This window comes from Raphanus sativus, chromosome 2 (assembly GCF_000801105.2).
Source record: "Raphanus sativus cultivar WK10039 chromosome 2, ASM80110v3, whole genome shotgun sequence".
NCBI lineage: Eukaryota > Viridiplantae > Streptophyta > Magnoliopsida > Brassicales > Brassicaceae > Raphanus > Raphanus sativus.
The window spans coordinates 26,602,458-26,622,656 of NC_079512.1; the positions used below are offsets into that span (position 1 = coordinate 26,602,458).

The window sequence follows — 20,199 nt, forward strand, 5'->3', positions numbered from 1 at the left end:
AAAATTTTTTTTTTTTAAAAGACTACAATCCATGATTCCAAACACACCAAATTTTTTTAATACTCTTATCCAAGTATCCAAACACATCGAAATTGTACTTCAGCTTTAATAAGATAGATGTTTTAATCTGATGTGTAAATAAGATTTTTTTGTTTTATTTATTCGTGGGAAATGCTTTGGATACATCAACTTTTTATTTTTAATATTGGAACTTGTTAGATCCTTAGAATATTTTGCACGTGCTTAAATGTAAAGGAGGAGAGGAGAAATAAGGGTCTTTTGTAGTCCGCTTTTACTTCCTTGCATTTCTCATTTATCTCTAGAAGCATAAACTCTGTTGCTGATGCTACTGATCCACCAGTAACAAGAAAAAAGAGAGTTGCTGATGCTATTGCAAAATCAGCTATGTGTATCATCACTACCTCTGTTTTGTCTTTTTAACATTTTAATAGGATGATTGTTTTTGTTCGTAGAAAAAAAAAAAAATTTGTTGAAATTTTAAAATGATTATCAATAGAAAAAAATATTATAAGCAAGTGAAATTTATATTCTAAAAATAAGAAAACCATATGAAAAGAATAAGAGGTTGGAGCTTAAGAAAGGCTTGTCCGGCTCCAACCCAATGTTACATCATGGCACTATAGAAAGCTGGTTTACGATTCCTCAGCGAAGGAATCTTGTTTCTAGTAGTCTTATCAATAAACCGGACAATGTATTCAGGGTTATGGGTTCACCGTGATGTCTTTTGCTGTTTATCTCCTACCACCAGAGCCGGCCTTGACCCGCTTGGGTCAAACACGTGCTTCCGGCCGTCAATTATTAACTAAATAGTCGGCCTCATTTTTGTCGAAAGTCTCTTTAGCACACTTGGTAACACACTACTCCTTGCATGATGAGGTCATGAGTTTGAACATAAGCAGCCACATAATTTTTTTTGGGCTTCTAGCCTCCATATGTCTAGGACCGGCTCTGCCTACCACAAGATATGAATGGTGGTTTGGAGAGCTAGTTTCAAGAGGTAAGTATCAGTTTCATGTCTCTGAATGGATAGAATTGATGTTATGGTGATATACTAGTCGGGATTCACTCGAGATCTTAGTAAAACCCCAACTAGATAAATAAAAAGGTGTTTAATAGTTAAACATTTATTATTTTCTTATTATTATCTTCGATGCAGTGCGGTTTAATGTGTTACGATTCGAAGCCTTCGAATCATTAATGAACAATATACTGACAACTTTGTGTTGTCTCATACATGCATGTCACATATATGTATCTATGCATGCCAAGTGATGTCACCACAAATGGAAATAATTACATCATGTAAACTGATCTCCAACGATGCATCATTTAAAGAGAAACATAAAAAAAAATTCAGATGTACATCAGTTTAAGAAAAAAAAAGATATAAATAATATCCTATCAAATTTAAGGTAAAATATTATTCACAAATTCTTTTTTACTATTAAAATTTTTACTTACAAATCATCCTTAAATTTTTATATTTTTATTTATATTAAATGATTAAATATTTGTATTATATATTTATTGAAATTAATAATACTTTTATTAATACAATTATAAGTTATATAAATCGTTGCATTTTCTAGAAACTAAATTTATTTATAAAATAAAGATTTACTTAGAATAAAACTTGTTGCTGAGTGAAATTTTGTATGTTTTTAGATATATACCATTATTAAAATTTACAATAAATATTAATAATAGAATGTACTTTGAATATTTTATTTGAGAGATAATTTTTTTAAGCAACCATAGAGCAAACTCAAAACAAATTTGATGACAGCACTTACAGATGCCTTTAGCTAAACGTTTATTTATCCTATCCCTTGTATCGTATATTTGTATCTTATCTTGGCTCGTTGGGTCTTCGACTCTTAGTGTTACTTATTGGGCCAAAACTGCTACATATATATACCCAAGCATATGTTCCTGATATTCTTTCAGGCCATTATAGTTTAGCCCGTCTGTTTTGACGAACACAGTGAAACAAATTTTCCATGGAAAATAAAGTTTGAATACATCAAATTGAAGTCAAAATTTGCAATCACTGTAAAGTGGCAATGAGAAGAATGTTCGCTCAACTTGTCTTTCCTTGGAATACAACTTACAAATGATGACGGCTTTGGCTTCCCTTTGAATTTACCTTTATACTTATCTCTTTTTAGAACAGTTTGTAACTATTTATTTTATGTGAGGTTTATTAGACAAGAAACTAAATGTGAAGAATCATAAATTAAGAAAAGTCCCGTTAACTATTTTTGATCATGTAAGCTGCCAACCAAGCAAGACCACTTTCCAACTATTATTGACACATGCTTTCCAACATGGGACATGAAACTTTATTTCAAAAAGATTATTATTCTGCTTTAATCATTCCAAAAGGTGATTAGAATTTGGAATATTGAACTAATTCATGTTGGACTTGTATACCAAATATGCAAATAGTATTGTGAATACTCTGCTACAAATTAAAGCGTAATATACACTATGTTTTCTTCTCAAATACCATACATACAGTTAGTCTATATTTTTTAGGTAGATTGACTTCAAGTTTGAAATCTCAAAGATGAAAGCGTAATAAGAGAAAATAAATTATAAATTTAAAAATTCTTTTGATATTCAAATAATCAAATCTATTCAAAAATACGGTCACGGGAGAAAACATAAGAGTCCTCTGTTTGTCAGCAATATTCTCATTTTATTAATTATTAATGCTATTATTAGTTTTTTGCAATCATGGAGAATAAAAATTTGAACGCTGTCCGAACCGAACCCTTGTTCAGCCGCTAATTTATTAATGGACGGTAGAGATAAAAAGTTTCAATCAATCTAACGGCGGCGTATAGCGTCGGTGAGCTAAAACAAGTGTCAAGCCAGGTCACCATAGCGTTTGCTCCCTCAGAAATATAATTTTAATTTAATTTCGAGCACTTTAAATAAATAAAAAATAAAATAAACAAATGAAAGAGTGAAATGAAGGGAAGATCTTACCTATATATTCTCTCCCTTATATACTCCTCTCACTATCTCTAGTGTATCTGCTGGCCGTTTCTGCTTCCATCTTCTCGAAACGTCTTCTCTGCTCTATCATCTTCTTCTTCCTCTCTAAGGTGAGAGTCTAGATCCGCTTATTTTCGTTCATCGCTCGATTCTATATGCTGATTTTGCTAGATCTGTCAAGCATGCGTTGATTATTATGTTCATATCTTTGTTTGAGGCTACTTCGATTGGTGCTGGTATGGATCGATCTGAACTAATCGTTGATTTCTTAGGGTTTATGCGTTAGATCTATTGATTTTGATGGATTCTTATCGCTTGTGTCGATCTGTTGTTGTTAGTTTCGGTTTCTTCAGCTCGGTGAAGGTGTATAGCTCGAAATGATTTGTATCGTTGCTTGATCTAGTTTGATACCTCGATCTGTTAAGGGATCATTGTTCTAAAGTGTATTCTGAGATCTGCGAAGTGTTTTATCATTTGCTATTGAGGCTGATCTGATTTCATCGGTGGCTTTTGTTTACTGTAGCTTAGCGAAAGATGGCCGATGGTGAGGACATTCAACCCCTTGTGTGTGACAATGGAACTGGAATGGTGAAGGTGAGTGAGTATTAAGAGATTGTTTTATATTTTAGTTAAGAGATTGTTTTATATTTTAGCTAACGTCATACTTGTGTAGACTTATTGATCCCATGATTTTGTATATGATGAACAGGCTGGGTTTGCAGGTGACGATGCCCCCAGGGCTGTGTTCCCTAGTATCGTTGGTCGTCCCAGACACACTGGTGTCATGGTTGGGATGGGTCAGAAAGATGCTTACGTTGGTGACGAAGCTCAGTCCAAGAGAGGTATTCTCACTCTCAAGTATCCGATCGAGCACGGTATCGTGAGCAACTGGGATGACATGGAGAAGATCTGGCATCACACTTTCTACAACGAGCTCCGTGTTGCCCCTGAAGAGCACCCGGTTCTTCTCACCGAGGCGCCTCTTAACCCTAAAGCTAACAGGGAGAAGATGACTCAGATCATGTTCGAGACTTTCAATGTCCCTGCCATGTATGTTGCTATCCAGGCCGTTCTTTCTCTCTACGCTAGTGGGCGTACTACTGGTTAGTTAGTGCTCAACCTAAAAAAAAATGTAAATCTGATTAACATTATATTTGCTAAAATTTGTTTCTTTTATAGGTATTGTGCTCGACTCTGGTGATGGTGTGTCTCACACCGTGCCAATCTACGAGGGTTATGCTCTTCCTCACGCTATCCTCCGTCTGGATCTCGCGGGTAGGGATCTCACTGATTCTCTGATGAAGATTCTCACGGAGAGAGGTTACATGTTCACCACCACCGCCGAGCGAGAAATTGTCCGTGACATTAAAGAGAAACTTGCTTACGTGGCTCTCGACTACGAGCAAGAGCTTGAGACAGCCAAGAGCAGTTCTTCGGTGGAGAAGAACTACGAGCTACCTGATGGACAAGTCATCACCATTGGAGCTGAAAGATTCCGTTGCCCTGAAGTACTCTTCCAGCCGTCGCTTGTCGGGATGGAAGCCCCTGGGATCCATGAGACAACTTACAACTCCATCATGAAGTGCGATGTGGATATCAGGAAGGATCTGTATGGAAACATCGTGCTCAGTGGTGGTTCGACCATGTTCCCAGGAATCGCTGACCGTATGAGCAAGGAGATCACCGCACTGGCACCAAGCAGCATGAAGATCAAGGTGGTGGCACCGCCTGAGAGGAAATACAGTGTCTGGATTGGAGGATCTATCCTTGCATCCCTCAGCACTTTCCAACAGGTTAAACAAAATACCGATTCTCTCTCTTTTATTTTTACAAGACTTGGAAGTTTGAGAGTGAGATTATTCATGTTTTGCTTTGTGTGTGTTTGAAACAGATGTGGATCTCGAAGGGAGAGTACGATGAGTCGGGTCCATCCATTGTCCACAGGAAATGCTTCTAAGGTGTTTCTTCTCTTGTTCCTGGTGGTATGAGTTTGGTACGATCTCCCCTTGTTGAGATGGGACTCAAATTATATGTTGTTATTGTGGTTGTTTCTTTTTATTTTTTTTGGTCTCTTTAGAACCTTTTGGATGTTTCTCGAGTCTTTCTATGTACTTTAGTTTTATCTTTGTTTCTTATTTTCTCTTTAAGGATGCTTGTGATGATGCTCTGGTCCTTACTAAGCAAAAAAAAAAGAAGTCATATTATATTTGATCGTTGCTTCATTTTTTGGGGTTTTCCCCTATAAAATATTTGTTTGGATGTCTTGATTTATTTGTATGGGATAATTTCTTCAATTGCAATGCAATTATTATAGTATTGTTATGCATTACATTAAACATTTGGCGTTATAGATTATCTTTCATTAGTTAGAACTTAGAAGCTTACCAAATTTGAAAGAAAACTTACAATGGACTGGATGTGAATAATCACTAAACAGCTACTTCCAAACGTTCCATAGCGGCGGAGCCGCCGTCCGTCAAAATGGAAACATTGGCGCTTCAACAACAATTGCTACGTTTGTAGACTAGCGCTTCAACAACACAATCTGTTATTGTCCTCCTACCTAGTTAATTATTTGTTCCCACCATTGGAGAGACTTGAAATGGTCGGTCCGACTAAACCACCCAATTACTTTATTCAATACTTTAAAAAGATTCTGATGAACAACTCATATACACACGAAAACAAGTAGTTGCCTGACATTGTCACCGACTTTCTCTAAAATTCCTTTTTCTTTGTCCCTAACTTTATTGGCACACTTCTGTACTGTCCATCGAACTTTCCCAAAAAAAAAAGACTCTAAAGTCTTTACTTCATTGATTAGCTTTGGGCCAAAACAACCAATGGATGATAAATCATAAACTGGAATTAGAGATGTCCACTACTGTTAAACTGATATGAGCCCAGCTGAAAATGATCCGAGTCCAATAAAGAGTGAGGAAGCATAAAGTTTGACTCAAAACTGTTTTCGAGTACCCCACAAATTTTTTTCTTGATCCCACTAAATATAAAAATTGACCTCCTAAAAAAATTTAACCCCAAAACCAAAATTTTCTGGCTCTGCCACTGTGTCAGACTATTGTTGTATTTGCTTATAATATATATATATATACGCACATATATTTCCACTACGGAAAAACTTAGACAATAGAATAGATAAAATAAAACATATTGAAATTGTTATGGACATACAACCACTGTGTATCACTATTTTCATTTGGGTTTTATTAAAAACGTGCAAAAGTATATATATATATATATATATATATATATATACACCAAATGTACCTTCCAAAATCCATAACTCCATGTGCGGCCGTCACCAAATAATGCTGGATTCACCTACAAATCAAATTACCATTCTATTTTCAAACCATTGCATGGGAGGACACTGCGGAGAACTGAATTATAATATTCTCAACATCAGTTTACCATCCAACCGGTTTGGAGAAAATTAACTTTGTCACCGACTCCACTGCCTACATATATGTTAGTATACGAAGCTTGGTCCACACTAATGTTTAAATCATGTACACTCATCAAAGCTGTCACTCCATGATAAGGACCTTGGTATGAGAATGTTCTGACTCCAGCAATCTCCAAATTCACAAAGTTGTAGTTAACTTTTATACCATAACATATTTTCAGAATGTACATGTTCATAAGTCAAGTAATTCAAGTAGATTTTCTTACATGTGTTCCATGATTGTCGATTGTGAACGGACTGAAGTGTTTTTTAGCCCAGTGTTGAGCATTTGTAACATATTCATTTGTATTTTTTAGTATAGGAACAGTTCCATCTGAACACTCGATGATTTTCTTACTTTGAACTTTGGATTTACTTTTATGTTTTGGTGTAGATATTGAAAAAGATGGCTTCAGCTATTCAAAATTATATAGTCACACACCAGAAACATACATGAGATGTAAACTATGTTAGATATTATTAATGTTTGCACTAAAATATAAAATGAATATACATACATATTATTACATAAAATAAAATATATATAGTCTATAAATATGTTTAATTAACTTTCACATATCTCATTACATATATTTAATTGAAATTTTCAGAATAGATAATCTCAGCTAGAAATATTTATTTTATATAATCTTATTAAAATCCCAATTTTCTTTTATAAATTTAACCCCAAGAAATTTACATATAAGTTTAGTATTTGCAATAAAGCAAATGATATTTATTAAAAAAAAATTTGAATGCTCCGAATGTACACAAATACAAAGCTAACATAAAAATATCACATATTGAAAATATAAATGGATGAGTTGATACCTGGATTTTATGATTTTGGAGTAGGGGATGACTTATGGAAGGTTGCTTATATATATCCACACAATCATATAACATTTTCTCATTAACCTATATATGAAAAGTATATTTGAGATCAATGTCATAAATAAATCTATAAGATTAGTTTGAGACTTGGATGAATATAATATTGATTTCTGTTAGTTTACCTTAACTGAATTTGGATTTCTTACAGTTTCTCTACATTGAACTACATAAACTGTAAATATTATTGTAATGAGTTTGCGAAATAACATCATGGATAATATCAAATCTTCTAAAAGTTTTTTGGTAGATCTAGATTTACACCCAAATAGTTAGGTATTTATAATAGTTTCTGTAAAAAATATAATAAAGTTAAGGTGTTAAATAGATTAAGATTTTCTCTTTTGCAAAATAACATCATGGATAATATCAAATCTTCTAAAAGTTTTTTGGTAGATCTAGATTTACACCCAAATAGTTAGGTATTTATAATAGTTTCTGTAAAAAATATAATAAAGTTAAGGTGTTAAATAGATTAAGATTTTCTCTTGTTCTGATTTTAAGTTTTATAGTTTTGTATTAATAACCATAAACTTTACAACTTTTTTTACATATTTCCATATGGGTCTATATCAGAGTATTCCATCAAGACATTGGTAACTTTGGCTTTCATTTTTATTTTATTTTTGTAAAAAAAACAATTAATTAAACATTTTTCGGGCACCTAGTAAACACTTTAATGTCATGAGTTTGTTATAATATTAAGTAAATAGATTAATTATGATATTTTATTATTTTATACAATTTTTAGTTTTATACTTTTATTCATTATATCAATAAAATGGATAGTGTATCCTTCTTTACTGGTCTACTAAATTTATAAAAATAAAATAAAATAAATTTTATCCTCTTATCCACTTTACTTTTTGATAAAAAAATATTCTACTTAGCATTTTATAAACAATTTAAAGCACACATTTTTTTATGTATCCGGTGATTAATTAATATCTAATTTTTTATAAATTAATATTAGATAAATTAATAACTACTATAAATTAATAAAAAAATAGATTTAAAATATGACACAAAACAATAAAATGATAAGATATTAACCTTTTAATATCCCATATAAAATATATGGTTCCATTAAAATTATAAACTAATAATATGTACTTATATACATTTTAAAGAAGTAAAATCTAAATATAATATTGTTAGTTTTATATTGATAATAAAAACTTATATTTTTCCTTAACATTTTTAATATATTTTGAAAATATTTAGCAAAATTATATTGAAAAAATCATATTTAAATTCTACGAAACATGAAAATACATATCAAATAACATAATCAAATAATATGAAAGTCAAATTTTACATTTTAATTAATATATACGGAAAATCAAAGTTTTATTATTTCATAAATAAAACTATTTTAAAAATATAAAAAATAACAATTTTTTTATAAATTAATAACTTTATAAATAAATAAAATACTATAGTCTTAAAATTATTAATTTATATAGTTTTTACTGTACATTATATATTGGTAAGGGTAACAAGTAACAACTAACAATACATTAAAAATAATAACAGTATATTACAAAATAACCCTAGATTGATCGGATTGTATTTTTTTTTGTGCGTCTTCGTTCCTAATTTCTTTCTCGCTTCTGCTCAAAAAGCTTACAACCGGTGACTGTGCGCCGGTAATCTTATTAATATTCTCAACATCAGTTTACCATCCAACCGGTTTGGAGAAAATTAACTTTGTCACCGACTCCACTGCCTACATATATGTTAGTATACGAAGCTTGGTCCACACTAATGTTTAAATCATGTACACTCATCAAAGCTGTCACTCCATGATAAGGACCTTGGTATGAGAATGTTCTGACTCCAGCAATCTCCAAATTCACAAAGTTGTAGTTAACTTTTATACCATAACATATTTTCAGAATGTACATGTTCATAAGTCAAGTAATTCAAGTAGATTTTCTTACATGTGTTCCATGACTGTCGATTGTGAACGGACTGAAGTGTTTTTTAGCCCAGTGTTGAGCATTTGTAACATATTCATTTGTATTTTTTAGTATAGGAACAGTTCCATCTGAACACTCGATGATTTTCTTACTTTGAACTTTGGATTTACTTTTATGTTTTGGTGTAGATATTGAAAAAGATGGCTTCAGCTATTCAAAATTATATAGTCACACACCAGAAACATACATGAGATGTAAACTATGTTAGATATTATTAATGTTTGCACTAAAATATAAAATGAATATACATACATATTATTACATAAAATAAAATATATATAGTCTATAAATATGTTTAATTAACTTTCACATATCTCATTACATATATTTAATTGAAATTTTCAGAATAGATAATCTCAGCTAGAAATATTTATTTTATATAATCTTATTAAAATCCCAATTTTCTTTTATAAATTTAACCCCAAGAAATTTACATATAAGTTTAGTATTTGCAATAAAGCAAATGATATTTATTAAAAAAAAAATTTGAATGCTCCGAATGTACACAAATACAAAGCTAACATAAAAATATCACATATTGAAAATATAAATGGATGAGTTGATACCTGGATTTTATGATTTTGGAGTAGGGGATGACTTATGGAAGGTTGCTTATATATATCCACACAATCATATAACATTTTCTCATTAACCTATATATGAAAAGTATATTTGAGATCAATGTCATAAATAAATCTATAAGATTAGTTTGAGACTTGGATGAATATAATATTGATTTCTGTTAGTTTACCTTAACTGAATTTGGATTTCTTACAGTTTCTCTACATTGAACTACATAAACTGTAAATATTATTGTAATGAGTTTGCGAAATAACATCATGGATAATATCAAATCTTCTAAAAGTTTTTTGGTAGATCTAGATTTACACCCAAATAGTTAGGTATTTATAATAGTTTCTGTAAAAAATATAATAAAGTTAAGGTGTTAAATAGATTAAGATTTTCTCTTTTGCAAAATAACATCATGGATAATATCAAATCTTCTAAAAGTTTTTTGGTAGATCTAGATTTACACCCAAATAGTTAGGTATTTATAATAGTTTCTGTAAAAAATATAATAAAGTTAAGGTGTTAAATAGATTAAGATTTTCTCTTGTTCTGATTTTAAGTTTTATAGTTTTGTATTAATAACCATAAACTTTACAACTTTTTTTACATATTTCCATATGGGTCTATATCAGAGTATTCCATCAAGACATTGGTAACTTTGGCTTTCATTTTTATTTTATTTTTGTAAAAAAAACAATTAATTAAACATTTTTCGGGCACCTAGTAAACACTTTAATGTCATGAGTTTGTTATAATATTAAGTAAATAGATTAATTATGATATTTTATTATTTTATACAATTTTTAGTTTTATACTTTTATTCATTATATCAATAAAATGGATAGTGTATCCTTCTTTACTGGTCTACTAAATTTATAAAAATAAAATAAAATAAATTTTATCCTCTTATCCACTTTACTTTTTGATAAAAAAATATTCTACTTAGCATTTTATAAACAATTTAAAGCACACATTTTTTTATGTATCCGGTGATTAATTAATATCTAATTTTTTATAAATTAATATTAGATAAATTAATAACTACTATAAATTAATAAAAAAATAGATTTAAAATATGACACAAAAACAATAAAATGATAAGATATTAACCTTTTAATATCCCATATAAAATATATGGTTCCATTAAAATTATAAACTAATAATATGTACTTATATACATTTTAAAGAAGTAAAATCTAAATATAATATTGTTAGTTTTATATTGATAATAAAAACTTATATTTTTCCTTAACATTTTTAATATATTTTGAAAATATTTAGCAAAATTATATTGAAAAAATCATATTTAAATTCTACGAAACATGAAAATACATATCAAATAACATAATCAAATAATATGAAAGTCAAATTTTACATTTTAATTAATATATACGGAAAATCAAAGTTTTATTATTTCATAAATAAAACTATTTTAAAAATATAAAAAATAACAATTTTTTTATAAATTAATAACTTTATAAATAAATAAAATACTATAGTCTTAAAATTATTAATTTATATAGTTTTTACTGTACATTATATATTGGTAAGGGTAACAAGTAACAACTAACAATACATTAAAAATAATAACAGTATATTACAAAATAACCCTAGATTGATCGGATTGTATTTTTTTTTGTGCGTCTTCGTTCCTAATTTCTTTCTCGCTTCTGCTCAAAAAGCTTACAACCGGTGACTGTGCGCCGACGGAGGCTAATATCTCCGTAAGGGTTTCTCTACCAAATTTGGAAGCTGATTCCTTTGCAATGGTAATAATCTCTCCTCCGACTCTTTTCGATTTCAAATCCAGATTTTCGATTTAGAAAAATCAGCTTTATTTGGGTTCAATCTCTCAGGATGCGTTTAGAGATTCGATACTGCAGAGAGGTCCAATTGAAAGCTTTGCACTCAAAACTGTTCAAGATTTTATTCAACCTCAGGTACTTTTGTTTACTTACTTACTCCTTCAGTTGTGTATCTAGTACTGTTCACTTTGGTCTCACTGCTTTCTTTTTTTCTTTTCTTCTTATGATTATGACAGAGACAAACGAAGTTGGCTCAAGATGAAAACCAGATGCTTGAAAACATGCTTCGGACATTGCTTCAACAGCTTGTGGTCTGTTTTTTTTGACCCAAGTATAGGCATATGCTTGTTGTTGATCTATTCTTTTGATTTAATTTATTTTTGGGGGCTGGTTCAGGCTTCTGCTGCTCAATCAGGAGAGCAGATCATGCAGTATGGTCAGTTGATTGATGATGTTAATATAAACGGCCAGATTCCTCGTCTTCTAGGTTAGCATTTTCTATTACAAAGCGTTCTGTTCATGTCTGGTCTGGCTTGTTTAGACATCTCGTGCTTGGTTCTTACTGGCTAATTTTGTTGTACAACCTCTCACCATCTTTTTTTGTTTTTCCAATTGGTTTTGTTAGATGTGGTGCTTTATCTTTGTGAGAAAGAGCATGTAGAAGGTGGCATGATATTCCAGCTGCTGGAGGATTTGACTGAGATGTCTACCATGAAAAATTGTAAAGATGTTTTTGGTTATATTGAGAGTAAACAAGATATACTCGGCAAGGTATGAACTCGAATTTGTCCCTCTTAGTTAGTTGCATTAGTATCTTGTCTTTTTGACTTTGGATGTTGCGATTATTTTGCAGCAAGAGCTCTTTGCACGTGGGAAACTTGTTATGTTGAGGACTTGCAACCAACTTCTCCGGCGACTCTCAAAGGTTTCACTATCTCTCCACCCTTTATTCAAACTTCTTGTGTCACTTCCACTCTTTGTTAATAATTCCTTTTCTGCTTTCACAAACTGACACACAGGCTAATGACGTGGTGTTTTGTGGAAGAATTCTTATGTTCTTGGCTCACTTTTTTCCGTTATCTGAGCGCTCAGGTAAGAAGGCTTTCTCATAATTTTATTGTATATACGAGTTTTTAGGGATGCAAATATTTAGAAGCTGTGTAACGTTTGCTTGCTTGACTTGTTCTTATTCTTGCAGCTGTGAACATAAAAGGCGTTTTTAATACATCTAATGAAACCAAATATGAAAAAGATCCTCCAAAAGGCAAGTGGAACTCTTCTCTAATCCTTTTTTTCCGTTAGACTGTTCTAATACGTGTTATCCGTTCTGTCTATGCCATTTTGATTCTCAGGAATTTCTGTAGATTTCAACTTCTATAAGACATTTTGGAGTTTACAGGTATGTGTTAGTCAAAGGAACTTTGTAGGCAACTCTGTTGTGCCCTTTTTTCATAAGGGTTGTCTCATATAATTTCTGCTTCATTATCCTACAAAATCAGTTACTGGAAATTGCATTTTGTATCATTTCCAGGAGTATTTCTGTAATCCCGCTTCTCTTACTACCGCATCTACCAAGTGGCAGAAATTTTCATCTAGTTTGGCGGTATGTGATTTATGGCTGTAACGCATATATATATACGCATGGACAAGTTACCCTCGTGGTAGTGAAAAACCATTGTTAGACATCGTTTCTTGAACTGCCTGTGTAGGTTGTATTAAACACCTTTGACGCTCAACCACTAAGCGAAGAAGAAGGAGAGGCTAACAGTTTGGAGGAAGAGGCAGCAACCTTTAATATAAAATACCTAACAAGTAGTAAATTAATGGGCTTAGAGGTAAGTTTGATGTGGACACACACAAGATATATGTGTATCTCCTTATATAGAATACAAACTTCTAAAGCTATTTAATTAACACATTTTGTCACTTTTGGTTACAGTTGAAGGATTCGAGCTTCCGGCGACATATTCTTCTCCAGTGTCTCATTCTGTTTGATTACTTGAGGGTAAATATCTGTCAAGACTGACATCTTAAAACTACTTCCTCTCTTGTAGTCTGTTAAAACTGACTCATGTTTCGTGTTAGGCACCAGGAAAGAACGACAAAGATCTGCCATCTGAAACCATGGTCAGTGTTATTAATTTTGTTAACGAGCGAAGGTGCTCTTGTATACAATTTATTCAAAAACACTCAAAACTATTATTGTGTTATCTTCTTTTTCGGTCTAGAAGGAAGAACTCAAGTCATGCGAGGATCGGGTAAAGAAATTGCTCGAGATAACTCCACCTAAAGGGAAAGAGTTTCTCCGTGCAGTTGAGCATATACTGGAGCGTGAAAAGAATTGGGTATGCGTGTTGCTGCTACTTTCTCTCTTACTTTCTGGCTTGAAAGGCAATGGTCGTTAATGGTTTTCTTTAATGCATACAACAACAGGTATGGTGGAAACGTGATGGATGCCCACCGTTTGAAAAACAACCAATAGAGAAGAAATCACCCATTGCAGGACAAAAGAGACGGTATAAGATTAGAAATACTTTAGGTGCCAGAGAGATTGAGTTATCTCGCTGCTTTCTCCTGGTTATCTATAGTCAATAGTCCATTGCAAGTGAGAAGGCAACTGCTAAATCTAAATAAGAGTATGGATTATCTTTTGCTTTGACAGGAGGCCAAGATGGAGATTGGGCAATAAAGAACTCTCCCAACTTTGGAGATGGGCTGAGCTAAATCCGGTAAGTATTATCTCTCTTTCTTAGATATATATCTCAATCTTCAATTTATGTCTCTACAATAATTGTAATCTCTGACGTTATGACAGGATGCGGTGACTGATTCTCAACGTGTAAAAACCCCAGATGTTGCAGACTACTGGAAACCATTAGCAGAAGATGTAAGACAACATAGCAATTTGTATGAAAGAAGACAACATAGCAATTTGTATTCGAAATGGTTAATATCTTATCAGCCCGTTTGTTTTTTTTTGTTTCAATCTCAGATGGACCCATCAGCTGGAATAGAGGATGCGTACCATCATAAAAACAATAGAGTAAACATAACTATCCTCTGACTTGCTTTATTATTAGAATGTCTCATTGATGTATGTCTCTCAAGCACGTTAATTGTTACGGTCTTTGAAAGGTTTACTGCTGGAAAGGTCTTCGGTTTGCAGCTCGGCAAGACCTGGAAGGATTCTCTAGGGTACTTACTTTTTACGACTCGTAAACTCTGTTTCTCAATGCGTAATATGATTAGTTCTTAGTACTTTTTTTTCTATTTTGGTTTTCTACAGTTTACTGATCTGGGGATCGAAGGAGTTGTCCCTCTTGAACTTTTGCCACCTGAAGTCCGGTCCAAGTACCAAGCTAAACCGAACGAAAAAGCGAAGCGTGCTAAGAAGGATGAAACCAAAGGTGGATCTCTGGAAGAAGAAACCAAAGGTGGGTCTCTGGTATCAGCAGAGGGAACCCTGGCTGGTGGTTCTACTAGTGAAGCTGAAGGTGAAGTTGGAAGAGGCGAATCAGAGGCGATGGAGAGTGATGCTGTTGCAGACACTCCTACCCCTGAGGAACAACAAAGACTCGGTGGTTCTGACACAGACAACGGTCAAGAAGCCGGCCAGATCGAAGACGCAGAGACAGAGGAAGGTGGTTTGATGGAGACTGATCTTAATCATCCTCCCGTGCCTATCTCTTGAGCAAAGCTTTCTGTCTGAACCCTTTCTTTGTTGGTGATTCCTTTGGATATGAAGTTATAAATGTATTGATTTTTATCAAATTATGATAAGTACGGCTATTTTAAATATGTTTCACATGTAGTAAATTATGTTGTTTTGCATAAAAATTTTGTTGGATGTAAAATTTGAAATGTCTTGCGGTTACTCAAGTTTCATGCTCATTCAGTTTCTCTAGTATATCACTTTTCAACTCCTAGATCAGTTCCCTTAATGGTATCCTATAGAAAGAGAAACATACTTGGACTGTACTACGTTGAGACACGAGAAAGAAGGGAAACCATGAGAGCTAGCTGGTGTGGATGTCTTTGTAAGGTTGGATCCGTTGAAAGAGCATCTTCTTATTACAGCCAACACTGTTCTGTCTATTCTTGCAGTTGATTTTCCGGTAGACAGGTTGCGGTTCTGTTAGTCACATAAAAGTGGCCTTGTTTGAGCATTCAATGCCGACGAGACCGATCTAAAAGGATCAACATTGGATAGGTGAATCAGTTCTTTTAAGATTGAAGCTTAAGGTTCTGTATTGTTATTTGAAAACTTCTGTAACTAGTTCGACGCAGTCGAATGAAGGTAAAACAAAACAAAATACTTTATAAAGACCACAATATATGAGGGTGTTACAACAAACGAGAAAGAAAGGAACCCAATAATCTTTGGATAAGATATTCAGACAAGAGATTAAATCCGGTTTAAGGTTTTATACCAAGTCAGAAAAGAACTAGAAAAACTTGGCTTCCCCTGTAACTCACGCCTTGGCTTTGGCTTCATATACATGTGGAGGCTGCAATAAAAGATACACTCAGTAAACCTGAAAACAGAAGAAAGAAAAAAAAGACTCGGGGATAGAGAAACTGATCAATCTTACCAAGAAAGTTGCAGATATCATCTTCTGTGCAAACCATCTCATGTGCATCGCTCTTTGAGCTGCCATTGCCGCCTGCACTGATTCAAACCGCAGGTACACAAAACCTGCGCTGTTCCTGCATTTCACCCAGTTCCAGACCAATATCACATATCTACTATATAAACATAAAGAGCTAACTATACAATTGAAACTCCTGGGATGATACTTACTTGTCTACATAAATATGCTTGACTTCGCCATACTTGGAGCATTCATCGTGAACGTCTTCTTTAATTTCTTCATCAAAACCAGGTTCGGTCTGCAACAAAGTGATGTTTTAATGTTAGTAATACTTGTAGAAAAGAGCCAACAACCCTTTTTACATTAGGCTGAGACTCTCTCTTTTTTTTTCCCACAACCCTCAAGTCAAGTGAAGAACAAAAGAAGTAAGAACCAACCTCCGTTGCAGGATCAAACATATTCTTCAGTAGAAGACATTCACTTGGCTGACCAATAGGCTCTGACACAACAGAAGGGAGTGCTGTTGTCGGAAGCACTGATGTTGGGAAACCAGGATTCATGCCTGGTTGATTCAGAGCTGTTCCATTTAGCGCTGGTACTCCAATACTGTACACAGATTACATATAATATAAAGAGAAACGGATAACATAAAAACGAGTATAAAAGATGCATAAAAGAGAGACACACCTTGCTGCGAGACCTGTACGATCCAGCTTCTGCATAAGCAGAACCCTCGATTGCGCATTTAGAGCCTGTGAGAGAGATTAGTTAAGAACAAGTATAAAGTGGAAAAGAGAAAAATGGCACAAGGAAAAAGGTTGTGTAGCTTACCAGTCCGCCTCCATCATCATCATCAAAATCAGCAGATTTTGGATTACCGTCTTGTGTGCCAATATGATCAGCGACAGAGGAAACCTAAGGAGAAAAAATTATATATTTACAGCAGTGAAATAACATCAAATACACGGAAGTTCAAAAACTCATCTTCACAAGGAGTTGAAAACTTACCTTGATTGTCCTTCCAGCAATCTCCAATTTTCCGTTTAAGGCTATTTGTGCTGCCTTTGAATGTTCAACTTGCGCAAACTATAGAAGGAAAATTCATGAGTGATGAATCACGAAGAAAAAGAGCACTAATCAATTTGAAAACGAGTTCTACAAACCTGGATAAACCCAAAACCCTTGCACTGCCCAGTTTCAAGGTCACATGGAAGCTGAACAAGTTCAACAGGACCAAACGGCTCAAAAATCTGACAACAGGAAGAAAAAAAAATGTGAGCACGAAAATTTTAATTAAAAATGTTCACCAACATTTGCTGGTCTGTCAAGAAGCTATATATCTTTTAAAACAACTATTAAGGAGAGTGGATATCAGTGAAAATACCTGTCTAAGCTGCAACTCTGTCATGTTGAAATGCAAGTTCCCCACATACAGCTTCCTATCAACAGGGCCAGTACCACCGCCTGCAGTAGTATTGGATTGAGCCAAATTCTTTTCAGCTTCAGAGGGCTTAACCATCACAGGTTGTCCAAGAAATAGCTGTCCAGACATAGCTATGGCCATTGGAACCGACATAACATCATAAAACTCGATATACCTGCAAGTCAAAAGAGATACTTGACATCAGAGTACACATAGGAAACGAATATCAGAATAAAAGTTACAAAGCAATGGAGCAAAGAGAAGTTGGGAACAAAAAACTTTAGTGCGAGAGTTCAAGCTGAGTCTCTTTTGGTGGGTTGGAGGCCTAGATGAATAGAAAATGTTAGCCATAGTAATAAATTGAACAATAATTAGATCTAGTGAGCAATGACTAATTAAGCATAACATAGACTAGGATAAGCACAAAAAAAAGAGTGATGAGCTAATGGGTTATCTCCTTCCTGACAGTGCTTGCAACGGAAAGTAACAACTGAAACAGGATTCAGGTTTTTCTGACATCTACCTCGAGCATGCAGAATTGATTAAACAAGAGTTCAAGGTATTGCCATCATCCTCATCATTATCGCATTGATAGTGCATCTAAGAATACAGTTAAATCGAGTTCTTGAAATTGCATAGACAAATTAAAATATGCAGAATATTACGTAACTAGTGCACATACACAAAACTTAAGTTTAACAGAAGCTGAAAGAAAAACATACCCGACTCCCTTTGACCGTCTTGAGTTTCTGTCCATGATCAACCGCACATCCCTGACCTGAAATCATAGGGAAAAGAGAACAATAAGAAGAAAGGCAAACACACAAATAGAGACCGTGGATAACTATCAACACCTTGCCATGGCCTAAACTAACTACAAGGAGCAAAAACAATGCACAAACTAGAAAGGTGAAAAGTAAACTGACCTTGCCAGCTTTGGAGAAGAACTCATAAACATCCCTCTCGGTAGCTTTAAGAGGCATCTGTGAATTACAAAAAAAAAAAAAAAACAGTTAGGTTAGCTTAACCAGTACAAAAGCTCAACTGTGTGGGCTAATTAGAAAACATAATTTACCTGATATGCAAAGACAGTTCTCTGATCCCTCTCTGGATCAGCTTCAGGCTCATCTTTCTTGTCCTTGTGTCTCCTGCTTCCTCTTTCAACTACTTCGCGTTCCCTCTCTTCCCTCCTTGACCTACTGCTACTCCTCCTCTCCCTTCTCTCTCTCTCCTTCTCCCTCTCTCTCCTCTCTCTGTCTCTGCTCTTCTCCCTATCGCTCCTGTCTCTCTCTTTGCTACTCCTCTCCCTATCGCCCCTGTCTCTCTCTTTGCTACTCCTCTCTCTGTCTCCGTCTCGGCTCTTCTCCCTATCTCTCCTGTCCCTCTCTCTATCTCTGGATCCTCCTCTACTCTCTCTATCCTTGTCCCGGCTGCTCCTGTGCCTCTCTCTCTCCCGATCCCTCCTACCTCCACCGTTCTCTTCTTCGTCGTCTCCTCGAGACTTCTTACTCCGACTGCTCCCTCGCTCTTCCTTGCCGTCTTCTCCGTCACGCGCCTCTCCTTCTCTCTTCCTGTAACTCCTCTCGCTCTTCTCGTTCCCGCTCTCTTCCTTCTTCTTATTCGATCCGTCTCCTTCCTCCCCCGTCTTCTCCAGGTAATCGTACTCGTCGAACTCCATCCTCGTCGATTTAGGGTTTTTGTTAGGGTTTCGAATTGAAAGGAAGCAATTGAATTGAGCTCAGCCTTGTTCGATTGATATCTAGAAGATGGTTGCTACTTCGGAAATTCCGACCAACAGCGAGGTTAGCAATGGTATTTAACACTTACCAGCAATGTTGATCATGGGCATGGGCCCGAAGATTCGTTAGACCTGGAAAAGTTAATTATAGGCCTAAATATTATTGGGCTTATAAATACTTCAAGAGTTGCTATGTAATTATCTTTAGACTTATAGACGATTTTTTCTTAGTTTTAAAATTATAAAACAATTTTTAACATGTTTTTTATACAGTGTCATTAAACTTGTTAACTGATAAACTAATAGGTGGTTGCCTGCGAATTTACGGATATAAATACTGTATGAATTTACGGATATATATACTGTTATTAATTTTTACTTATTTACATAATTTTTGTTAAATATTTATTTTCTCTCTAAATAGTAATACAAAACATACAATCAATGAATCAAAAATCTATCTTAGAATACTTTCAATTATAACATTATGTTATTCACTATCTTATTTTAACTTAAATGCAAAACATTTTTTATCTCAAGATTTTCACACATTATGTTAAATATAATCTCTTCAAAACTTAATTGTTTATAAATCATATATGGACAGTGTAAGAGTCCCAAAATTGTTTGAAAGTGCATTGTTGATAGCTGTTTCGTTCACTAAACCGAACGAAATTGTTTAAAAGTGCATGGTCGATAGCTATTTCG

The 20,199-nt window shown here is 33.8% G+C and overlaps 3 protein-coding genes across 4 annotated transcripts; 2 read left to right on the forward strand and 1 right to left on the reverse strand.

The window, feature by feature from the left end:
• Window positions 1-2,978: 2,978 nt before the first annotated feature.
• LOC108842720 (actin-7) lies at window positions 2,979-5,235 on the forward strand. Its single transcript, XM_018615718.2, has 5 exons — window positions 2,979-3,134; window positions 3,548-3,618; window positions 3,734-4,127; window positions 4,204-4,817; window positions 4,916-5,235. The coding sequence occupies exons 2-5, from the start codon at window positions 3,559-3,561 to the stop codon at window positions 4,979-4,981; spliced, it is 1,134 nt and encodes a 377-aa protein (XP_018471220.1). The 5' UTR covers window positions 2,979-3,134; window positions 3,548-3,558; the 3' UTR covers window positions 4,982-5,235.
• A 6,309-nt stretch (window positions 5,236-11,544) lies between these two features.
• LOC108842538 (THO complex subunit 1) lies at window positions 11,545-16,247 on the forward strand. 2 transcript variants are annotated; one of them, XM_018615481.2, is made up of 20 exons: window positions 11,545-11,702; window positions 11,790-11,873; window positions 11,975-12,049; window positions 12,135-12,225; window positions 12,364-12,509; window positions 12,592-12,663; window positions 12,758-12,830; window positions 12,937-13,002; window positions 13,091-13,137; window positions 13,270-13,341; window positions 13,448-13,573; window positions 13,678-13,743; window positions 13,824-13,865; window positions 13,967-14,083; window positions 14,172-14,254; window positions 14,401-14,467; window positions 14,554-14,625; window positions 14,731-14,781; window positions 14,874-14,933; window positions 15,025-16,247. In XM_018615481.2, the coding sequence occupies exons 1-20, from the start codon at window positions 11,700-11,702 to the stop codon at window positions 15,427-15,429; spliced, it is 1,818 nt and encodes a 605-aa protein (XP_018470983.1). In that variant the 5' UTR covers window positions 11,545-11,699; the 3' UTR covers window positions 15,430-16,247. The 2 variants fall into 2 exon arrangements, with proteins under 2 accessions (XP_018470983.1, XP_018470984.1); XM_018615482.2 differs by having other exon boundaries at window positions 13,970-14,083.
• LOC108842540 (uncharacterized) lies at window positions 16,031-19,541 on the reverse strand. The gene is made up of 12 exons (XM_018615483.2): window positions 18,829-19,541; window positions 18,680-18,736; window positions 18,476-18,531; window positions 17,715-17,928; window positions 17,494-17,580; window positions 17,339-17,416; window positions 17,162-17,245; window positions 17,018-17,082; window positions 16,768-16,936; window positions 16,540-16,628; window positions 16,331-16,445; window positions 16,031-16,246 (listed from the first exon to the last, which is right to left on the reverse strand). The coding sequence occupies exons 1-12, from the start codon at window positions 19,429-19,431 to the stop codon at window positions 16,211-16,213; spliced, it is 1,653 nt and encodes a 550-aa protein (XP_018470985.1). The 5' UTR covers window positions 19,432-19,541; the 3' UTR covers window positions 16,031-16,210.
• Window positions 19,542-20,199: the final 658 nt, after the last annotated feature.